At 45.4% G+C, this 17,325-nt stretch overlaps 1 protein-coding gene across 1 annotated transcript; it reads right to left on the reverse strand.

The window, feature by feature from the left end:
* Positions 1-933: 933 nt before the first annotated feature.
* On the reverse strand, positions 934-12,434 carry NODAL (nodal growth differentiation factor). The gene is made up of 3 exons (XM_079955144.1): positions 11,578-12,434; positions 8,038-8,852; positions 934-5,016 (listed from the first exon to the last, which is right to left on the reverse strand). The coding sequence occupies exons 1-3, from the start codon at positions 11,885-11,887 to the stop codon at positions 4,864-4,866; spliced, it is 1,278 nt and encodes a 425-aa protein (XP_079811270.1). The 5' UTR covers positions 11,888-12,434; the 3' UTR covers positions 934-4,863.
* Positions 12,435-17,325: the final 4,891 nt, after the last annotated feature.

Here is a 17,325-nt window from a genome sequence, read left to right on the forward strand (position 1 = left end):
GACCCGGCAGATTAGTACAGTCATGGCTTGAACAACTCAAGGGTGCAAGCATGTTTCAAATCACCTTCCTGGGCTGGCTCTCTCATGAGAAGTGACCCTTAACTCAACTTTCGACAGGGGGTGGGGGTGTTTTGGCGATGATTAGCTGTTTATGAGCATGAATGATCTTTCCCCCTTGCTGCAGAGCTCAGCCTCCCTCAGGTGTCTGGATTCTCACTTTCCAGGATGACAAGACTCCCTGGGGAAACAGCTCCTTCCCAGTTACACAAACATCCACTACACAAAAGACCCCAGACTTAAGATCAAAGGGCATGACCCATAGCACAGTCTTCTGCATGGTATCCTGAAAGGGGGGGGGTGGAATTTAGCCTTGAGGACAGGGAGCAGGATTAGGCTTGGCTTGAAAATAAGAGATCATAAACTGCAGTTTCCCCCTTTTTGCCCAGAATTGGTTTGTTTCTTTTCTTTTTCTTTTATTACTGCCCCTGGTAAATCACTGACCTATGTTTTGCAGGTTTGGAGGGGTGCCTGGATAAACATAAGGATGTAAGAAGAGCCTGCTGGATCAGGCCAATGGTCCATCTAGCCAAGAACCCTTTTCTCACAGCAGATCTACGATACGATGCGATACGAGAATCTTTATTGTCATTGTCCCATACAGAACAACGAAATTGAAAAAATCTACATAAGACATTCAAAAACCAACAAGCCTGCTATCCCAGCTATCCTAACCTGGTTAGCCCCCTAAAAACTCTGATACCCCATTTTAAAATACAATATACTCCCATAGAGACTCCTTAAAGGTAAAGGTAAAGGGACCCCTGACCATTAGGTCCAGTTGTGGCTGACTCTGGGGTTGCAGTGCTCATCTCGCTTTATTGGCTGAGGGAGCCGGCATACAGCTTCCGGGTCATGTGGCCAGCATGACTAAGCCGCTTCTGGCGAACCAGAGCAGTGCACGGTTCGCGCCACCCACGTCCCTAGAGACTCCTTAAAAGGTAAAGGGACCCCTGACCATTAGGTCCAGTCGTGACCGACTCTGGGGTTGCGCGCTCATCTCGTTCTAAAGGCTGAGGGAGCCGGCGTTTGTCCACAGACAACTTCCGGGTCATGTGGCCAGCATGACTAAGCCGCTTCTGGTGAACCAAGGCAGCGCACGGAAACGCCGTTTACCTTCCCGCTGGAGCGGTCCCTATTTATCTACTTGCACTTTGACATGCTTTCGAACTGCTAGGTTGGCAGGAGCAGGGACCGAGCAACGGGAGCTCACCCCGTCGCGGGGATTCGAACCGCCGACCTTCTGATCGGCAAATCCTAGGCTCTGTGGTTTAACCCACAGCGCCACCCGCGCCCCTAGAGACTCCTTACACCGCGTTTAAAACCAAAATCACATTTGGACAGAAACTGTTTCTCAGGTGGCTAGTCCTAGTCTTTATAACCCTGGACCTTCTTCCAGAAGGCAGAAGCTGAAAGAGATCATTTCCGGGGTGCGCACTATCCTGCGCTACCTCTGCAGCTTTCTTATGGCACCTGGAAGCATAGGTTTGATCCAAGGTGGAAAGATTGCACCCAATTATTCTCTCCGCAGTCTTTACAACTCCTAGGGGAGTGTGACTGGTTTGGTTGCACCAGGGACAGAGCTTCTAGGGCGTCTCAGCAGGGACCACAACTATGACATCCAATAGAATTTTTTTTTGGGGGAGGGGTTGCTCCAGGGCACAGGGCACCACTGAAATTTGAGGCGCCAAGGTCTGCCCTGCTCACAGCAGCCAGCCAGGTGCCTGTGGAAACCCTGAAGCAGCATTCAAGCACAAGAGCCCTCTCCCGTCTTTTGCTTTCCAGCAAAAATACATACTCAGAAGCAGTGCTGCCTCCAACTGTGGCAGTAGAGCAGTAACCCCTCTTTTCCATGAATTTGTTCAGTCTTTTTAAAATTGGTAGCTACTAGGTGCTGCATGAAGAAGTGCCTTCTTTTAGCTGCTCTGAATCTTACCAACATTCAGATTCATTGGATGTCCACAAGTTTTAGCACGGAGAGGGAGAAAGAACTTTTATCCACTGCCTCACCTGCAGAAGCTCCCAGATTTAATCCCCAGCATTCTCAGAAGTGGAAAACCAGGCAGGTGGAATAGAAGGGACGATTGTGGAAGAGAGAATGGGTGGCTGGCTGGCAGAGGAGCACTCCACGCTGCAACATTTTGTTGCAGGAGCCATTTGTCCAGTCCAGTTACAAACCTCATCCCTTTCCATATCCACACACCCCTCGGCCTTTATTACTTATTTATAAAAAATATATTTACAACAATGTAAAAACATAAAACCATACACCGTGTTCTGTAAGCCCTGGTTTTTTATTTCCTTCCCTTGGTGCTCTAACTTGAAATGAAATCCCAGTTTTGACAACAGAACAAAGAAAAGCCCAAATGAATGGGACTGGAGCAAGATCTCCCTGGCAAATTGTAGCCCAAAACTGAGAAAACATGATAATGTTTGTAAATTAAAGGCAGCTGTGCATATTTAGCTATGCTGAAATGTTCTAATCTCAGAATGCAAGGGCAATTACATTGATCGTTTCATATGTAAAATTTTGTTTTCTGCTGAATTTTGGACCCTAGAAAGAATGGGGCACAATCTAGGTACTGCAGCGGAGATGCAAAAAAGGCAGAAAATAAAACACAGAAATCCTCCTTTCATCTCTGTATTGTCTTTATTTGAAGCATTGATGACAACCATACCATCCAAGATCTTTGGTTGTTACATAAAAGGTAAAGGACCCCTGACAGTTAAGTCCAGTCGCGAATGACTCTGGGGTTGCGGAGCTCATCTCACTCTATAGGCCAAGGGAGCCAACATTTGTCCACAGATAGTTTTTCTGGGTCATGTGGCCAGCATGACTAAGCCATGTGGCACTTATTATAACATCTCCATGGTGATTACTGGCACCTTCCCCCCTTTTTCAATAAAAAAGCCCAGCACTCAAGAGGCACTGCGCAGAAGTAACCCCCTTTTCCTCCTTAGCTCCCTCCCCTGTTTCTCTTCCAGCCATGCTGCCCCTGTTGGAAACTTATCCCAACAGGGAGGCAGAAAAATACATTGAGGCTGGATTTCGCAACGGTTGCCACTTTCCTGTTTCGGTTCGCCTGTTTCTAGAACGCTCCCGGTCCCCCGCAACCAAAAGCCATTGCCCTTCGCATCTGGGAAAACCATTTCAGAAATTCCAGGGGAATTTCTGCCGGACAATCAAGTGGTGATGGAGCATTTCCACTAACTGGCACATGAGGCAGTGCAGACACCAGATGCCTTCACGGTCCTCCATAAGGCCATTGGGGCCTGTGGCGGCGATCCAAGGGAATTCTCAGATCACTCCTTCCGTATTGGCATGGCCACCACAGCAGATGGACTGTTCAGTTACATCTCATGATGGGGAAGGGCCATAGCTCTCAGTGGGTTGAGCAAAGTAGCTGATAGAGAAGGTGGTCCTCAGAAAGCTGCTGACTGCCAGTCAATATAGCCAAATAGTCTGACCTGCTATACAACACTTCCCTTTGTACCCTATGATTTTAGTTCAGGTGATCTACACTGAAATTATGCATTTAAATCCCAGTGACATTGTAGGGGGAGCAGAATCTGTATTACAAAATGTTAACTCAGAAATTTGTTTATGATCTCATTTAAACTTTTAAATCTTCACAGAATAATCACACAAGACAGACAAAGTTTGAAAGAATGGAAGTTAGTTTCTTTAATACTAAAAAGAAGCTGGAGGTCAGCAGTATGACAAACTGTGGATTCTTTAATGCACATTTACTTGGGAGTAAGCCTCACTGAAGCCAGAGGAATTTTCTTCCAAATAAATGCACATTGAATTGACCTACATGACAGAATGGTTTAACAATCAATTCCACTTCCCAGGGAACTCTGGGTACTGTAGCTCTGTGAGAGAAATAATGGTCTCCTAACAACTCTCAGAACCCTTTGCAAACTACAGTTCCCAGGATTCTCTGGGGGAAGCCATGGCTGTTTGAAGTAGTGTAATAGTGCTTTAAACATAATAGTGCAGATGGGGCCTCTCATACCTTGAAAGGAGGGCTATATACCTTTTAAGGAATATATCACTACTTTCTCAAAACCAGTCAAGGAGGCTCTTTACAGACATGTACAAAACAACTGTCTTCACTAGTGGTTCAGCATGCGCCTATCATCCCACCGATCTCAGAAAAAAATTGGTAGACCTGTGTTTTGCATATAGGGGCTCTATTTATAAATAATCTCTCACAGGTGGGTCTTTTGGAAAGAGCTACAGATGTTTGAGCCAGCATGGACCACAACTGATGCCTACTCTGGAGCCCCCTTTAAACCAACTTCTGCACTGGGCAGGGAATTTCCCACAATTCCCTGAATTAACATTACATCAGGGGCATTGTGGGAAATTAAAAAGATGGCAGCATCGAGGCCTTCAAGCCACCAGACAAGCCCACCAGGGAGGCCTGTTGACATAGAAAGGGGCTCAGCTGATATTACTTTGCCAAGGGACCCCCAAAAAACCTGGAACCAACCCCAGGCGTGGGAGAGGGGTTATTTCTGTGAGGACCCTCTGCTTCTGGGAGCAGACTAAGTTCCATAAGAAAAGCATGACCCCTGTCATAATCCTCTGCCTATTCCATTCCCCCATTTTGATAAGGATTATATAGACAATACCCTAGAGAAACAGCTTGATCTCCAAGTGGCAAGGAGTCTAATTTTTCCTCCATTTAAGGTCAATGTTTCTTGGGCTTCTGCTGCAAGAGGAGAAGGTGCTTTGAGTTTTAGGGAGCTGGTATCTGGAGGAGGCCCCATCCACCAAGTAGCTAAGACTCATATGCATCAGTTGCAGCCACATTCCTCGATGATCATGTCGTCATGGTGACGGACCCTCACTTTCCCTTTCTCGTAGTACATCATAGACAGAGGGCTCATTTTGACAGGGGCACAAGATGGGCAAGGCACCCGGTTGGGTTGGTATAACTTCAGCAAGCTCTGAAAGGGAAAGAAGGAAGAGGAAAACATCATATCCAAGAACTGGCACAGTGTAGTTAAGGGCAGTAGGGCAGGGCGCAGTGGGGCTACACAACTTACCTGACCTCCCTAGCTGCTTCATACTACGACAGAGAGGGGCAAGTGAGGTGGTGAGGTCACTGCAGTGCAAATGCAGATTGGAGCACCAGATTGCCTCTGATGATGTGTTTGCACTGCGCTGACCTCACCGCCTCACCTCTCTCAATCCAGAACGCAGGAGCAACTCGGCTGGAGGGCAGTCAGGTAAGCAGTGCAGTCCCACCATGTCCAATTATGACCTGGCAGAATCTGGTGCAAATATTTTGTGACCCCCCTGCCCTACCCCACCCCAAATACATAAAAGAGTCTGGAATTTGACTAAGAGGAGGAATGGCCAGCCCAATCAGAAAGACCAGTGCCATAAACTATGGAAGGGATTTGACCCAGCCCCTGATACTGAGGGCTTGTGACAGGCCCCCAAACTGGGAACACCCACTGGGCTAGTTTCTTCTGAGGGACCAGCCTCTTCTACATCAAGGAAACCCAAGAGCAAAGAAGGAACCCAGAGGAAACTTGCTGATTGCTGACAGGGCTGGAGGAATTCCTCTTCAAGGCTCTCCATACTTCAGGAAGGAGCCAAGGAGTGCCACTCTGCCCCAAGAGGGATATAAAGCCTTGGCAGAGATCCAGCCTCCAGAGCTTATTGGAGCAAGCTACTAACTTGGAGCTCTCTCTGGTGATGTGGCCATGCCTGCCTAGGGCATTCTTGTGCCTTGTGCATGGTCAAAGCAGGACAAAAACACCTCCATTTTGAGGGATTGCAGGGCCAAGGAATGCACCAGCTCACAAGGAGCATTAATTTGCCCCCACCTGGAATGTTGTTGCTTAAAAATTAAAAATCCAAGGCTTTTAAAAAGCCAGTGAAATTTCTTCCTCAACAGTGAGAGCCTCTTTATAGAATTGTGAAGGGGGGTGGAGTCTGTCCAAACCAAAGCCGAGGAATTTGTGACCTTCTAGAAGTTGGGACTCCAACTCCCATCAGCCCTTGCCAGCACAGCCAACAGTGAGGGGTGAAGGGAGCTGTAGTCCAGCACCATCTGGAGGACCACAGCTTCCTCAGCCTGCAAGAACTGGCAGTCGCCCCTCCCCAAAGTGAAGGTGTTCCGAACCCCACACACTTTAGCTGTGAGCATAGCAGGCTGCTGAGATTGCTCAAGAAGTAAATCAAGGAAGCTCTTCATGTAAGGAAGGTGTCTGTTATGGGTGGACACAGGCTTCTTGGGTCGAGCTACATATGGCATTGATAGGTCCTGATCAACACCCCAGCACTATTTCCCTACCAAAATAGCCCCCCCACACACACTATATGTGCTCCCAGAGGTGCTTTTGTCTTCTCTCCAAAAGGCACCTCTGGGGGCAAATAGCCTTGGGGGCAGAGATGTGCAGTGCAATCTGGTACCACATCTATGCAAAAGTTAGCCCCAGTGAGTTCAGTGGAGCCTGTGCTGGGAATTCTATTCCACCTTTTGCTGCAGATATGTTGGGATTGTTACATGTCACATGTCTGTTTACATTCCAGCACAGGTTGCTGGCTTGAGCAGAACTTCTGCTCTGCATTGCTTTTGTTTTTCAGTCTCACTCCGAGAAGATGACAAGGGGAGAAGTCATGTTTTCTTTGTCCTGATTTATGTATAACAAATGTGTGGCCTTAGTATTGTATCTACGCCTCAAGCCTCTTCTGTTGTGCTGTTTACACTGCTGAGTAATGTGTGCTCAAGTCTGCTCTGCAGCTTGAGTCACTGACGAATGTCAGAGGAGCAGAAGTGGATCTCTGCAGCAGTGGAGAGGAGAGACGCTCCAGCTGGGACGCTCCAGCTGGGACCGAGCCAGCTGGCTTTTCATCCCCAGTTCTGACAGCCTGAACTTAAGTAAATGTACAGTATTTAGGACCAAAGCCTAACTTCTAGAGAGAGCTGGAGAAAGACAGTAATTAACTAACAACATGTTAACATGTTAACAGGAAATCAGGCCTGAGTGCTCACTGGAAGGACAGATCCTGAAGCTGAGGCTCCAATACTTTGGCCACCTTATGAGAAGAGAAGACTCCCTGGAAAAGACCCTGATGTTGGGAAAGATGGAGGGCACAAGGAGAAGGGGATGACAGAGGACGAGATGGTTGGATGGTCCATGGTCCATGGGGTCACGAAGAGTCGGAAACGACTAAACGACTAAACAACAACAATGTTAACAATTCATCCCAAAAAGCCAGTAGGGGAATAAAACAGGACTGACATTTCCTGATGGGGTGGGGAGAGAAACAGAGCCTTAGGACACAATCGTAGCCCAGTGCTATGTCACTGGGATAAGGCCTCCTTCTTATGGTCCCCCTGGAGGTAGCCCTAGGGTGGGACTCGTCATGCCCCCTCAGCCCTGCAGATTAGTAACAGGTGGCTTTTGAAAATGATGCTACCCACTGCTTTTTTCCCTAAAAAAATGTTTAGGGGTACTTTCATTATCCTACTCATATTGAAATACTGCCCCTCAATGAGGCCAAACCTAGATTCACAAAATGTTTAGGGGTATGTGTACCCCTTAATCCCCCCAGAAAAAACACTGATGCTACCTATTGCCTCAGCTGTCCTTACGATTTTTTTAAATTATACCACTGCCAGTTAGTGCCAGTAATACTGAGCTACATGGATCAATGTCCTGACTCCTCATGCCCTTTTCTTTCTCTTCATCATCACCAGTATTTATACATAAATGATCCCCAGTGTTAGTTAAATCATTGTTCTATACAGAACTAAGAGCTGAGCATACAAGCAACTAATGGATAGGAGAAAAAGAAAGGTTTTTGCAGGTGTATGAATATGGGCTTCACTTTCCACTGTTCTCAATGTGCTGTTTATAAAGCATATAAGACTGGACTGTGTAGTTGGATATACTGCATTGGACCCAGTTTCTAGTTTCCAAGACTCCTAAAATGCAAACATAAAGACAAACCTGAATATATGCATGATTTGTTGGCTTGAAGGTTTCATCAACAGGCAACGGGCACTCTCCCTCACACCGGTAGGCATTGTATTTCTTGGGGTGCACAATCCAACTTCCAAAGCCAGTCTGCTCAAAGTCCACAATCATATCTACCCTCCTGCACAGAGATCTCCCTTCTTTGCCAAAGTTGGCGGTGGAAATATTAGCCGCTTTAATCCTTTGCTTCTGCTTCCTGTTCCGCCGATGCCGACGGCCCCCAGTCTCCTTGAAAGTGTTGTCCATCATTATGTACTTGGACATCTCCACCGTCCTGATGAGACTTGGGCCCTGAGAGGGCTCCACCAGTTCCTTATCTTTGGAGAAGATAACCAGTAGGACTCTGTCAGTCATGCTATGGGTCAATACGTGGGCCTGTTGATCGTCATTGCACCCACATTTTCCCTGGAACCCACCAGCTGATCTTCCGTCATTGTCCTGAGATAGGTTCTCCTCCACCCAGTGCCGCTCCTGATCATCTGGAGCACCCATGCCAAATGAGACCCCCTGGTGGAGCCAGAAGCGGAGTATGCTGGTGGCATTGAAGACTTTCCAGGAGGAGTGGCTGGAGTTCCTGCTAATGAAAGAACCAAGGAAGATCTTGTCTGTGCAGGTCTGGTTCCCATGGCAGGTGCGCTCATGGCTGTGGTAGATGTTCAAAGTGACACTCCTGTACTGGGGGAAAGACATCAGGCAGACCCGGAACTCTGCCAGCCTCACATCAGAGCTGCTGGAAATGGAGGTCAAGTCAAAAGAGAAGTCCCAGTGGTCCTCAAACTGGAAATAATCTGGAAGGCAGAAGAATGGCACTGGTTGGGATGAATGGAACAAAGGAACACCATTTAATAATAAAGTCTCTTAACTCTATGACTCTCAAAAACAGTCTTGGGGAGAAGGCAGGATAAAGAGGACATGGGGTGGGAAAATAAAACAGCATCTGTGAAGGCCAGCATAGAACTGTGCCCCTGTGCAAGAGCACCCACTGCATTTTCTTCACTCAAAAAATTTCCTCTGAACTTCCGCCTGTTGCAGCTGAAGTTGCCTGTGTGCAGTACTGATTTGTTAGCACCTCTCATGCCACTAATCTACCCACTTTTCCCTGGAGTCTTTCAGCTTTTTCTTTTTTTAAAAAAGGGGGGATTGTATTATTATTATTATTATTATTATTATTATTATTATTATTATTATTGAAAAAACCAGCACAAACAAGTGAGAAAGAGGGGTCCAAGAGAACTGAGGGGGACTATAGCACATTGGTTAAGCATGTGTTTTGGTATATAGTTCCTTGGCATCTCCAGTTAGAAGAATTATGATCCTCTCCCTGGAAAGTTGCTACCAGTCAAAGTAGATAACAATAAGCTAGATAGACAAATCAAATAACCTTTGTTCTTACAATGGTAAATTTGAAATGGACCTGTAATTCTTGGCATATTGTTGAGCGTAGCAGTGACTGAGCTGTTCTCAAACTGGGAAGAGGGGATTTCCAGGAGCAGCCAGGAACATATCTAGAAGAATAGGATATGAGGCAGCATGGTGTAGCAGTTAGGGTCAGACTACAATCTGGGATACCAGAGTTCAAATCCCCACTCAGGCAGAAAGTGCACTGGGTGACTTTGGGCCAGTTACTATCTCTCAGCCTAACCTACCACACACAGGTGATGTGAGGATATAATGGGGTGATGAAACCTTGAATTCCTTGGAGGGAAAGCAGGATATTAATGTACTAATTACTAAAAATTAGTAATAAAAAAACACTTCACTTTCTTGCTGAGAAAGAAAGACCATAGAAAATTAACAGACACATAAATGAAGCTTAGATGCTCAGGAAATTATCAGAACTCCATTAATATCAATGGGTGCTAAGTGAACTCAATTTTTTGAAGAAAAATCAAGCCTTTACTGCCAGGTACCATGGAGCTGGTTTTTATGGTGGCAAAGAAAGTGAGATATGAATTAGTAATTTCCTTGCCTTAATGAAGCCACATCTATCTGCTTCAGCTCACCTCCCCAGGAACCTTCCCCCCCCCATCTGCAATATGGGGAAAGTACTGGCCTCCCTCACAGGGTTGTTGTAAGTATTACAGGGCAGCTTATATGAATGGCTGTTGAAAACTAGAGTGGTATATAGAATAATAAAATTGTAGAGTTGGAAGGGACCCTGAGAGTCATCTGCATGAACAACAGCTGAGTATTATAATTCTCCATTTCTAAGATATGGGTATCTTAGAATCCTTACTTTCCTTAATGTGTGTCCCTAACAACATCACTTCCAGATTAGCTGCACAAGCTCCAGCTGTCCATTTTATCTTCCCCTGGCCCTGCTGTCTTGAAGACAGCGATTAACTCATTGCATCAGCTAGTTAAGTGGTTGATTGGGTTATGGAAGTTCAAAGACTAAAGGCACGTAGCTCATTAAATTTCATTGTACTCCTCACACCCGTAGACCCTTTGATGCCCCCTCTTTGAAAGTGTTGATAACTAATTAGGACATTTAAAAAAATACCTTTCTGCTTTTGAAGTGCTAACAAAAGACTGAGGGGAAACAGTTGGTATTGACTGTATAAAATTATATTCCAACTCAAAAAGCTGAAACGGAAAGGCAAGAAAAGGAAGACAAATTCACCACCGCAGAGGCCATGACTGTTGCACATCATTTGCAAACATGTTCCAGGGTTTGAGGGGGGAGGTGAGGGTTGATATTGGGCTGAATGCACAATTAGTTTGACCTGATAAAAGGCAGCTTCCTATGGTCCTACGTGGGTACAGTGTAAATAAGTGGCGTTTCTAATCCCTAGAATAAAAATCAGCCATGGTGTATAAATGTATTCTAGAGTTCCTGAACCCCATAACCATCCACGGATCAGACAGAACACGCACAGCCATAATGGGAGAACAGTCAAGTCTGTACACAGAAAACTGTTCTCCCACCCCCACCGGTCTCTCTCCACCTGTTTCCCTTTCTTTGAACGCAGCTCAGACAATAGCATCTCCCAATACCATTCCAGGGAAAGTTGAGACGCCGCTTTCTCCTCCGCTGGCCATTTCCAGGTGCCTCGCTCCTCCCCGAGTGTAAGGCAACTTTTGGAGCGTGGCAACCTCTAGCTGCACCCTTCCTGGGCATCATGCGACACCCCCAGCCTCGCTTCTGCCCCCTCTCCGCTTTCCCATCTGGTTCCTGCCAGATGTCCTTAGTAGTAAGGGAAAGGGGATGTGGATTGCATCTCTCTCTTGGGGGGCTCCCTCCGTTGCAGACGTCTGGGGCCACAATCCACAAAAAAAGAGGCCCGGGAAGGAGAGGCGGGAGGCGGGTTGACTTAAGGCCAGAAGGACCACCACCCAGGGATGCTGATAAGCATCCATCCATCCATCCATCCATCCATCCATGATGTCCTTACAAACCCTGGGCAGGAAATCAGAATGGAAGTAACTCAAAATGGAAAGGGGCGAGGGGAGGCTTTTTGTGGCGGTGGGGGGGACGGAAAGGGGTCAACCGAGGCAAGGAGCAGGACTTACGTCGCGCCCCCAGGCTGAGGATGGTGTCGGATTCTCTCCAGGCCGAGGCTTCTGCGCTGGGCTGGCTGGGGGGGCTGCCCACGACGAGGGCGCGGTACAGCTGCAGCATGTACACCGGGGAGCGGAGCGCCGGGGGCTGCGGGCGAGGGCGGGCCGGGGCTGCGGCCAGGCCGGCCGGAGAGGAGGCGGCGGGCCGGAGATGGCCCTCGGCGGCCTCCTGCAGCAGCTCGACCGTCTGCGAGCAGGCTGCGCCCAGGAGGGCGAGCGCCCAAGACATCAGCTCCAAGAGCGAGGGGGTCCTGGGAGGCATCGCTGCATAGATTGCTCCGAAGTCTCTTTCCCTCTCTCTCTCAACTTCTAACCTAAGAGTCTTGTTTTCTATCTTGTGTCACCTAAATCCCCGTTCTCTCTCTCTCTCTCTCTCTCCTGTGCTCAGATCCGAATTGACTCCGAATTCAGGGAACTTAAGAGGGTTGACTCGGCTCAGAATTGTCTCGCTCCCATTCTCACTCTCTTTTTTCACCCTCGTCTAAATGAGAAGTCTTCAATCTTCTTTCTTTTCCTCTCTCTTCTCCCTCTCCCCGGAGGGGGTGTCTGCTCAAGCCCCTTACTCCGCTTCTGCTCGCTCCGAATGCTCCTCTCTCCTTCTTCGAGATGAGCACTTTTATACCTGCGGCTGCCTAATCTTGCGAGTCTTTGATGTCAACAAGCTGTCAAACTTTCTCTTGCCTTTTTTCCTCTGGTCCCTGTTCTCATGCAACTTCCCCACCTTCTCCCTCGCTCTCCAATGAGGAAAGAAGCAGGCAATTAATGACCGCTCTCTCATTAGACATCAGCCTCAACGTGGAATGTGAGCGAAGTGATTCTTTTTCACAGATGCTTGAAGATAGCCAGATCCCCCTGGCGGGTGTTATCCCCCCCTCCCAAACGCCTTATCCGACCCCCTCCTTCAGTCTTTGCATCCTGATTCTCTAATACCTTCATCTTTGACACTTTGCTGAGAAAGTCGAGATCTGGGTGGCAATGGATGAGTTCTGATCGTTTTTAATCGGGGGAGGGGGCTTGTGAAATGAGGCGTTTGTCTCTACAAATCTTCATACGTTTCTAGGAATCCCCCCCCCCCCCAGTTTGTGATTGTAATTTCTTTTAAACTGTCTTTAATGTCGTATTCTAAATCGTTGCAAGCTGCCCTGGGACCTTAGGGTGAAAAGGGTAGGGTAATAATAAGCTAAATAAATAAATAAATAAATACTTGTTTCTCTTCCTTCCACCTTTCGATTTCAGGACAGCTTGCAGTGTCGTTGCTGTTTTAAAAATATTTTTTATTAAAGATTTTCTTGGTTTACAAAAGTACGTGCATTGCCTTCTTTTTCAGGTTGTAAAGTCTTTTCTGCAGCTCAGTTACATTTGTTATGCGACAGTAAGTGTTGAGTACAGTACGCACTGTTAAAGCAACTAACTTCCTTTCCTTCCTATACACTGCAAAAAGGTACAAAGGAAAAACCTGTATATTTTGACCTTCTCCTCCAAAGGGAAATTTATTCAGGTAATGCAATCTTAAATCACTGGTGACAACAGAAACAGAATGACTGCCTTTGAAAGGGGAAAATAACCTATTATAATATATAACCTATTATATAATAACAGCAAATTCATCACCCCATGCCATATTTCTGCTTGGATGTTATGAAGAATGCAACAGACGGACAGAGGTTTTTGAGGATGCTTTTCTCAGCAACATACCACCAAAACTCCATCACATGCATTTCTGTGTAGTGTATAGTGTACTCCTTAAGGCCAACACTTTTAAGCAGAAAGAAATATGCCTTTGTTCTGAAATGCAAGGCTTCCGGAGAAAGCCTTTGATAATATCTCTTGGAAGTTCATGAAGAAGAATCTCCATGGGATGGGGGTAGGTCAAAGGTTTGAAAATGGTATAAGTGCAATATATTCTGAACAAATGGCTAAGCTAATTGTAAATAACGTGGTTACTGATGAACTTTCCATAGAAAAAGGGACACGGCAGGGGTGCCCGATATCCCCATTACTTTTTATATCAGTCCTGGAGGTTTTGTTGAACATGATTAGGGGGGACCAGCTGGTAAAAGGAGTTCAGGTCGGAGCTAAACACTATAAATTGAAGGCATTTGCAGATGACTTAGTATTGACTTTACAAGAGCCAGATACTAGTACAAAAAGAGTTTTAGAGTTAATTCAATTCTTTGGTCAGGTGGCAAGATTCAAGTTGAACAAACAAAAAACTAAAGTTCTGGAAAAAAAACTTAACAAATGTTGAAAGAGAGAGATTCCAAAACGAAACTGGGTTAATGGTGGCAAAGGAAGTAAAATATTTGGGGATTAACATGACATCTAAAAATGTGAATTTATTTAAAGACAATTATGATAAATGTTGGACAGAGGTAAAGAAAGATCTAGAAATATGGTCGAATCTGAAGCTTTCCTTGTTAGGCCGAATTGCAGTGATCAAAATGAATGTATTGCCTAGAATGTTATTTTTGTTTCAGACATTACAAATTGTGGATAAACTAGATTGTTTCAAGAAGTGGCAGAAAGATATATCTAAATTTATCTGGCAGGGCAAAAAGCCCAGAATAAAATTTAAGATACTTACTGATGCAAAAGAAAGAGGGGGTTTTGCCCTGCCGGATCTGAGACTGTACTATGAATCGGCAGCTTTCTGCTGGTTGAAAGAGTGGCTACTTCTTGAGAATGCAGATATTCTGGACTTGGAAGGATTTGATAATAGGTTTGGTTGGCATGCATATTTATGGTATGACAAGGTTAAAGTTCACAAGGGTTTTAAAAACCATATTGTTAGGAAAGCATTATATAATGTTTGGATTCGATACAAGGATTTGTTGGAAAATAAAACTCCTAGGTGGTTATCACCTATGGAGGCTAAGGAGGTGAAGAAACTTAACATGGAATCCAAATGGCCAAAATATTCTGAAATTTTAGAACAAGAAAGCGGTGAGTTTAAACTACAGAGTTTTGAGAAATTAAAGCCCAAGGTACGAGATTGGCTTCATTACTACCAAATAATGGAAACATTTAAACAAGACAGGAAAATTGGCTTCCAGGTGGAGAAATCGAAATTGGAAACAGAATTGTTAGAACCCAATACTAAGAATGTATCAAGAATGTATAATCTGTTGCTGAAGTGGAATACAATAGATGAGACAGTTAAATCAGCCATGATTAAATGGGCACAGGACATTGGTCATGACATTATGTTTGCTGACTGGGAACAGTTATGGACCACCGGTATCAAATTCACGGCAAGCAATGCCTTAAGAGAAGATATTATGAAAATGATTTATAGGTGGTACATGACCCCAGTCAAGCTTGCGAAGATTTATCATCTGCCCAATAATAAATGCTGGAAATGTAATGAGACTGAAGGTACCTTCTTTCACCTTTGGTGGACCTGCCCAAAGATTAAAGCCTTTTGGGAAATGATCTATAATGAAATTAAGAAGGTACTCAAATGTACCTTTCACAAGAAACCAGAGGCATTTCTCTTGGGCATGGTCGGCCAATTGGTGTCAAGGAAGGATAGGACTTTTTTTATGTACGCCACTACAGCAGCAAGGATCCTTCTAGCAAAGTATTGGAAGACACAAGAACTCCCCACACTGGAAGAATGGCAGATGAAAGTGATTGACTTTATGGGATTGGCAAAAATGACTAGCAGAATCCGTGACCAAGAGAAAGAGACGGTGGAGGAAGACTGGAAGAAGTTCAAAGCTTATCTTAAGAACTGTTACAATATTGATGAGTGCTAAAATGTCAAGGGAAAGGAAGATACAGAATTGCAGTGGAAATTGTTTGTTGAAATAAGATGAAATTGAGAAAGATAATAAGTTTTAATTAATTGGAGTAAAGGGTTGCTGAAAAATTGTAAAATATGGATGCAAAAAGGGTGAGGTATGGGGAAGTCCGAGAAAGAAGGCTTATGAAAATGAGGTTATGAAATTATATCTGTGTGTTTGTTTTTGTTTGTTGATGTGTGTATGTTGTTTTGTCTTAAAATTGGAAAAATAATAAAAATTATATATATATATTAAAAAAATGAAATGCAAGGCTTCCTTTCTCTGCAACCTCATCCTGAGTTAGCCACCCTTGAAGCTTGACCAGGAGTTCATTTAGAACACGAATGGGAACAGAGGTTGCCCATCACCCTCAGCTATTGGCCATATTGACTGGGACTGATGGGAGCTGGAATCTAGAGAGAGAGAGAGAGCCACAAGTTTAGTCACCCTGATGTAGACGCTGTGCAATGTGAGGTTAGAAAAGAGCAATGTGAGGTTAGAAAATTAGTATCAAAGTATTAAATTTGACAAATTACTGCTTACTGTTAAACAATCTTCAGCACAGGATGAGATACTTCCTTGAAGTAGCTCCCAAAGCCAGTTGTTGTTGTTTTTTAAGCATATAATGCAAACTTTTGTCATGTTTCACAATATTGTGAGGTGGGTTAGGCTGAGAGTTGATCACATTATCTTAGATCCCAGGGGTCATCTAGCAATGCAGGAATCTCAGGTAATGACTGGCCCAAGTTCACCTACTGAACTTCATGGCCAAGTAGGGATTCGAACTCTAACCACTACACCACACTGGAGCTTAAGAAGGTGGCCTCTAGGATGGCAGTGAGGACTGTGGTCATTCCCGGTTTGCCTATATTCAGGTAACAGCAGAAGCTCTGGCAGCTCTTGTTTCTCCCCTTCCTTACTGTTCTTCTCAGTAAGAAGTTATATCCCTTGTTTAAAATGTCTGGAAGTTTACAGCACAAGCCTAGTCGATGTTCCGTGGGGTTTGCTCCCCTGTAAGTGTGCACAGGATTGCAACCTGTCACTTTGCAATCAACCTGCTCAACAGCTTGAAAGAGCTTTCTGCCTCTTATTGGGACAGGTCCTTTCATCTCCAAAAGCAAAATCCCAAGGTGAAACAATGGACTTGCATTGATCTACTCTGTTATCCTCCCTTTGATCCCAGCTGATAACATAACACCATCAGACCACCCATTCTGAACCCAGTCCCGCCAACTGGAGTTGTGCTGTGCAAATTACTTATCTGGCACCCACAGCACACATACTCTTTATTAATTCATTAATTTTGAGCATTTTTATTACCCCAAGGGTTTCCCAAGAAATATTCCAGCACACAGGCTTTACAGTCTAAAAGGCATGACACAAAAAGAAAAGGTGTTGGCAGGAAGGAGGAAATATGCGAACCGGGGCACTAGCTCTGAGTTTCATATTTGGTTAGCTTCCAACAGATGAAGCACTTTCTCAAAAGTGGCTTCAGGGCAGCTGAATATTGAGCAAAGATCTGACAATGTCTGGTCAGTCCTTCCAGGAAGTACTGGGGGGGTCCAGGTGAGACCACACGCCCAGCCAGAACAGATGGGCCAGCTGTCACAGGCTGGTCACAGTTCAAAACAGGCAAACCAAGAAATACCCATGCATCACAAGCTTCCTGGGAGTGGCTGTGATGCAGCTGGAAGGTGGTGCCTTTGGGGGATTGGGGGGGCACGTGGGGACAGATGATGCCACCCACCCTAGAGCAGATGGTCCAGGTGCTCCCCCTCACAGGGCAGTTGGTTCCAGTAGCCTCTGTGAGAAAGAGAGACCCAGCCAAGCAGATGAAGTCTGCTGATAAAATCCTGTAGGTAGAATCACAAAACTTTGAATGAGGAATAAAGTTGCTGAAAAAGAATTGGGGGGG

This window comes from Podarcis cretensis, assembly GCF_951804945.1.
Source record: "Podarcis cretensis genome assembly, chromosome: 15".
In the NCBI taxonomy this organism is placed as follows: Eukaryota; Metazoa; Chordata; class Lepidosauria; order Squamata; family Lacertidae; genus Podarcis; species Podarcis cretensis.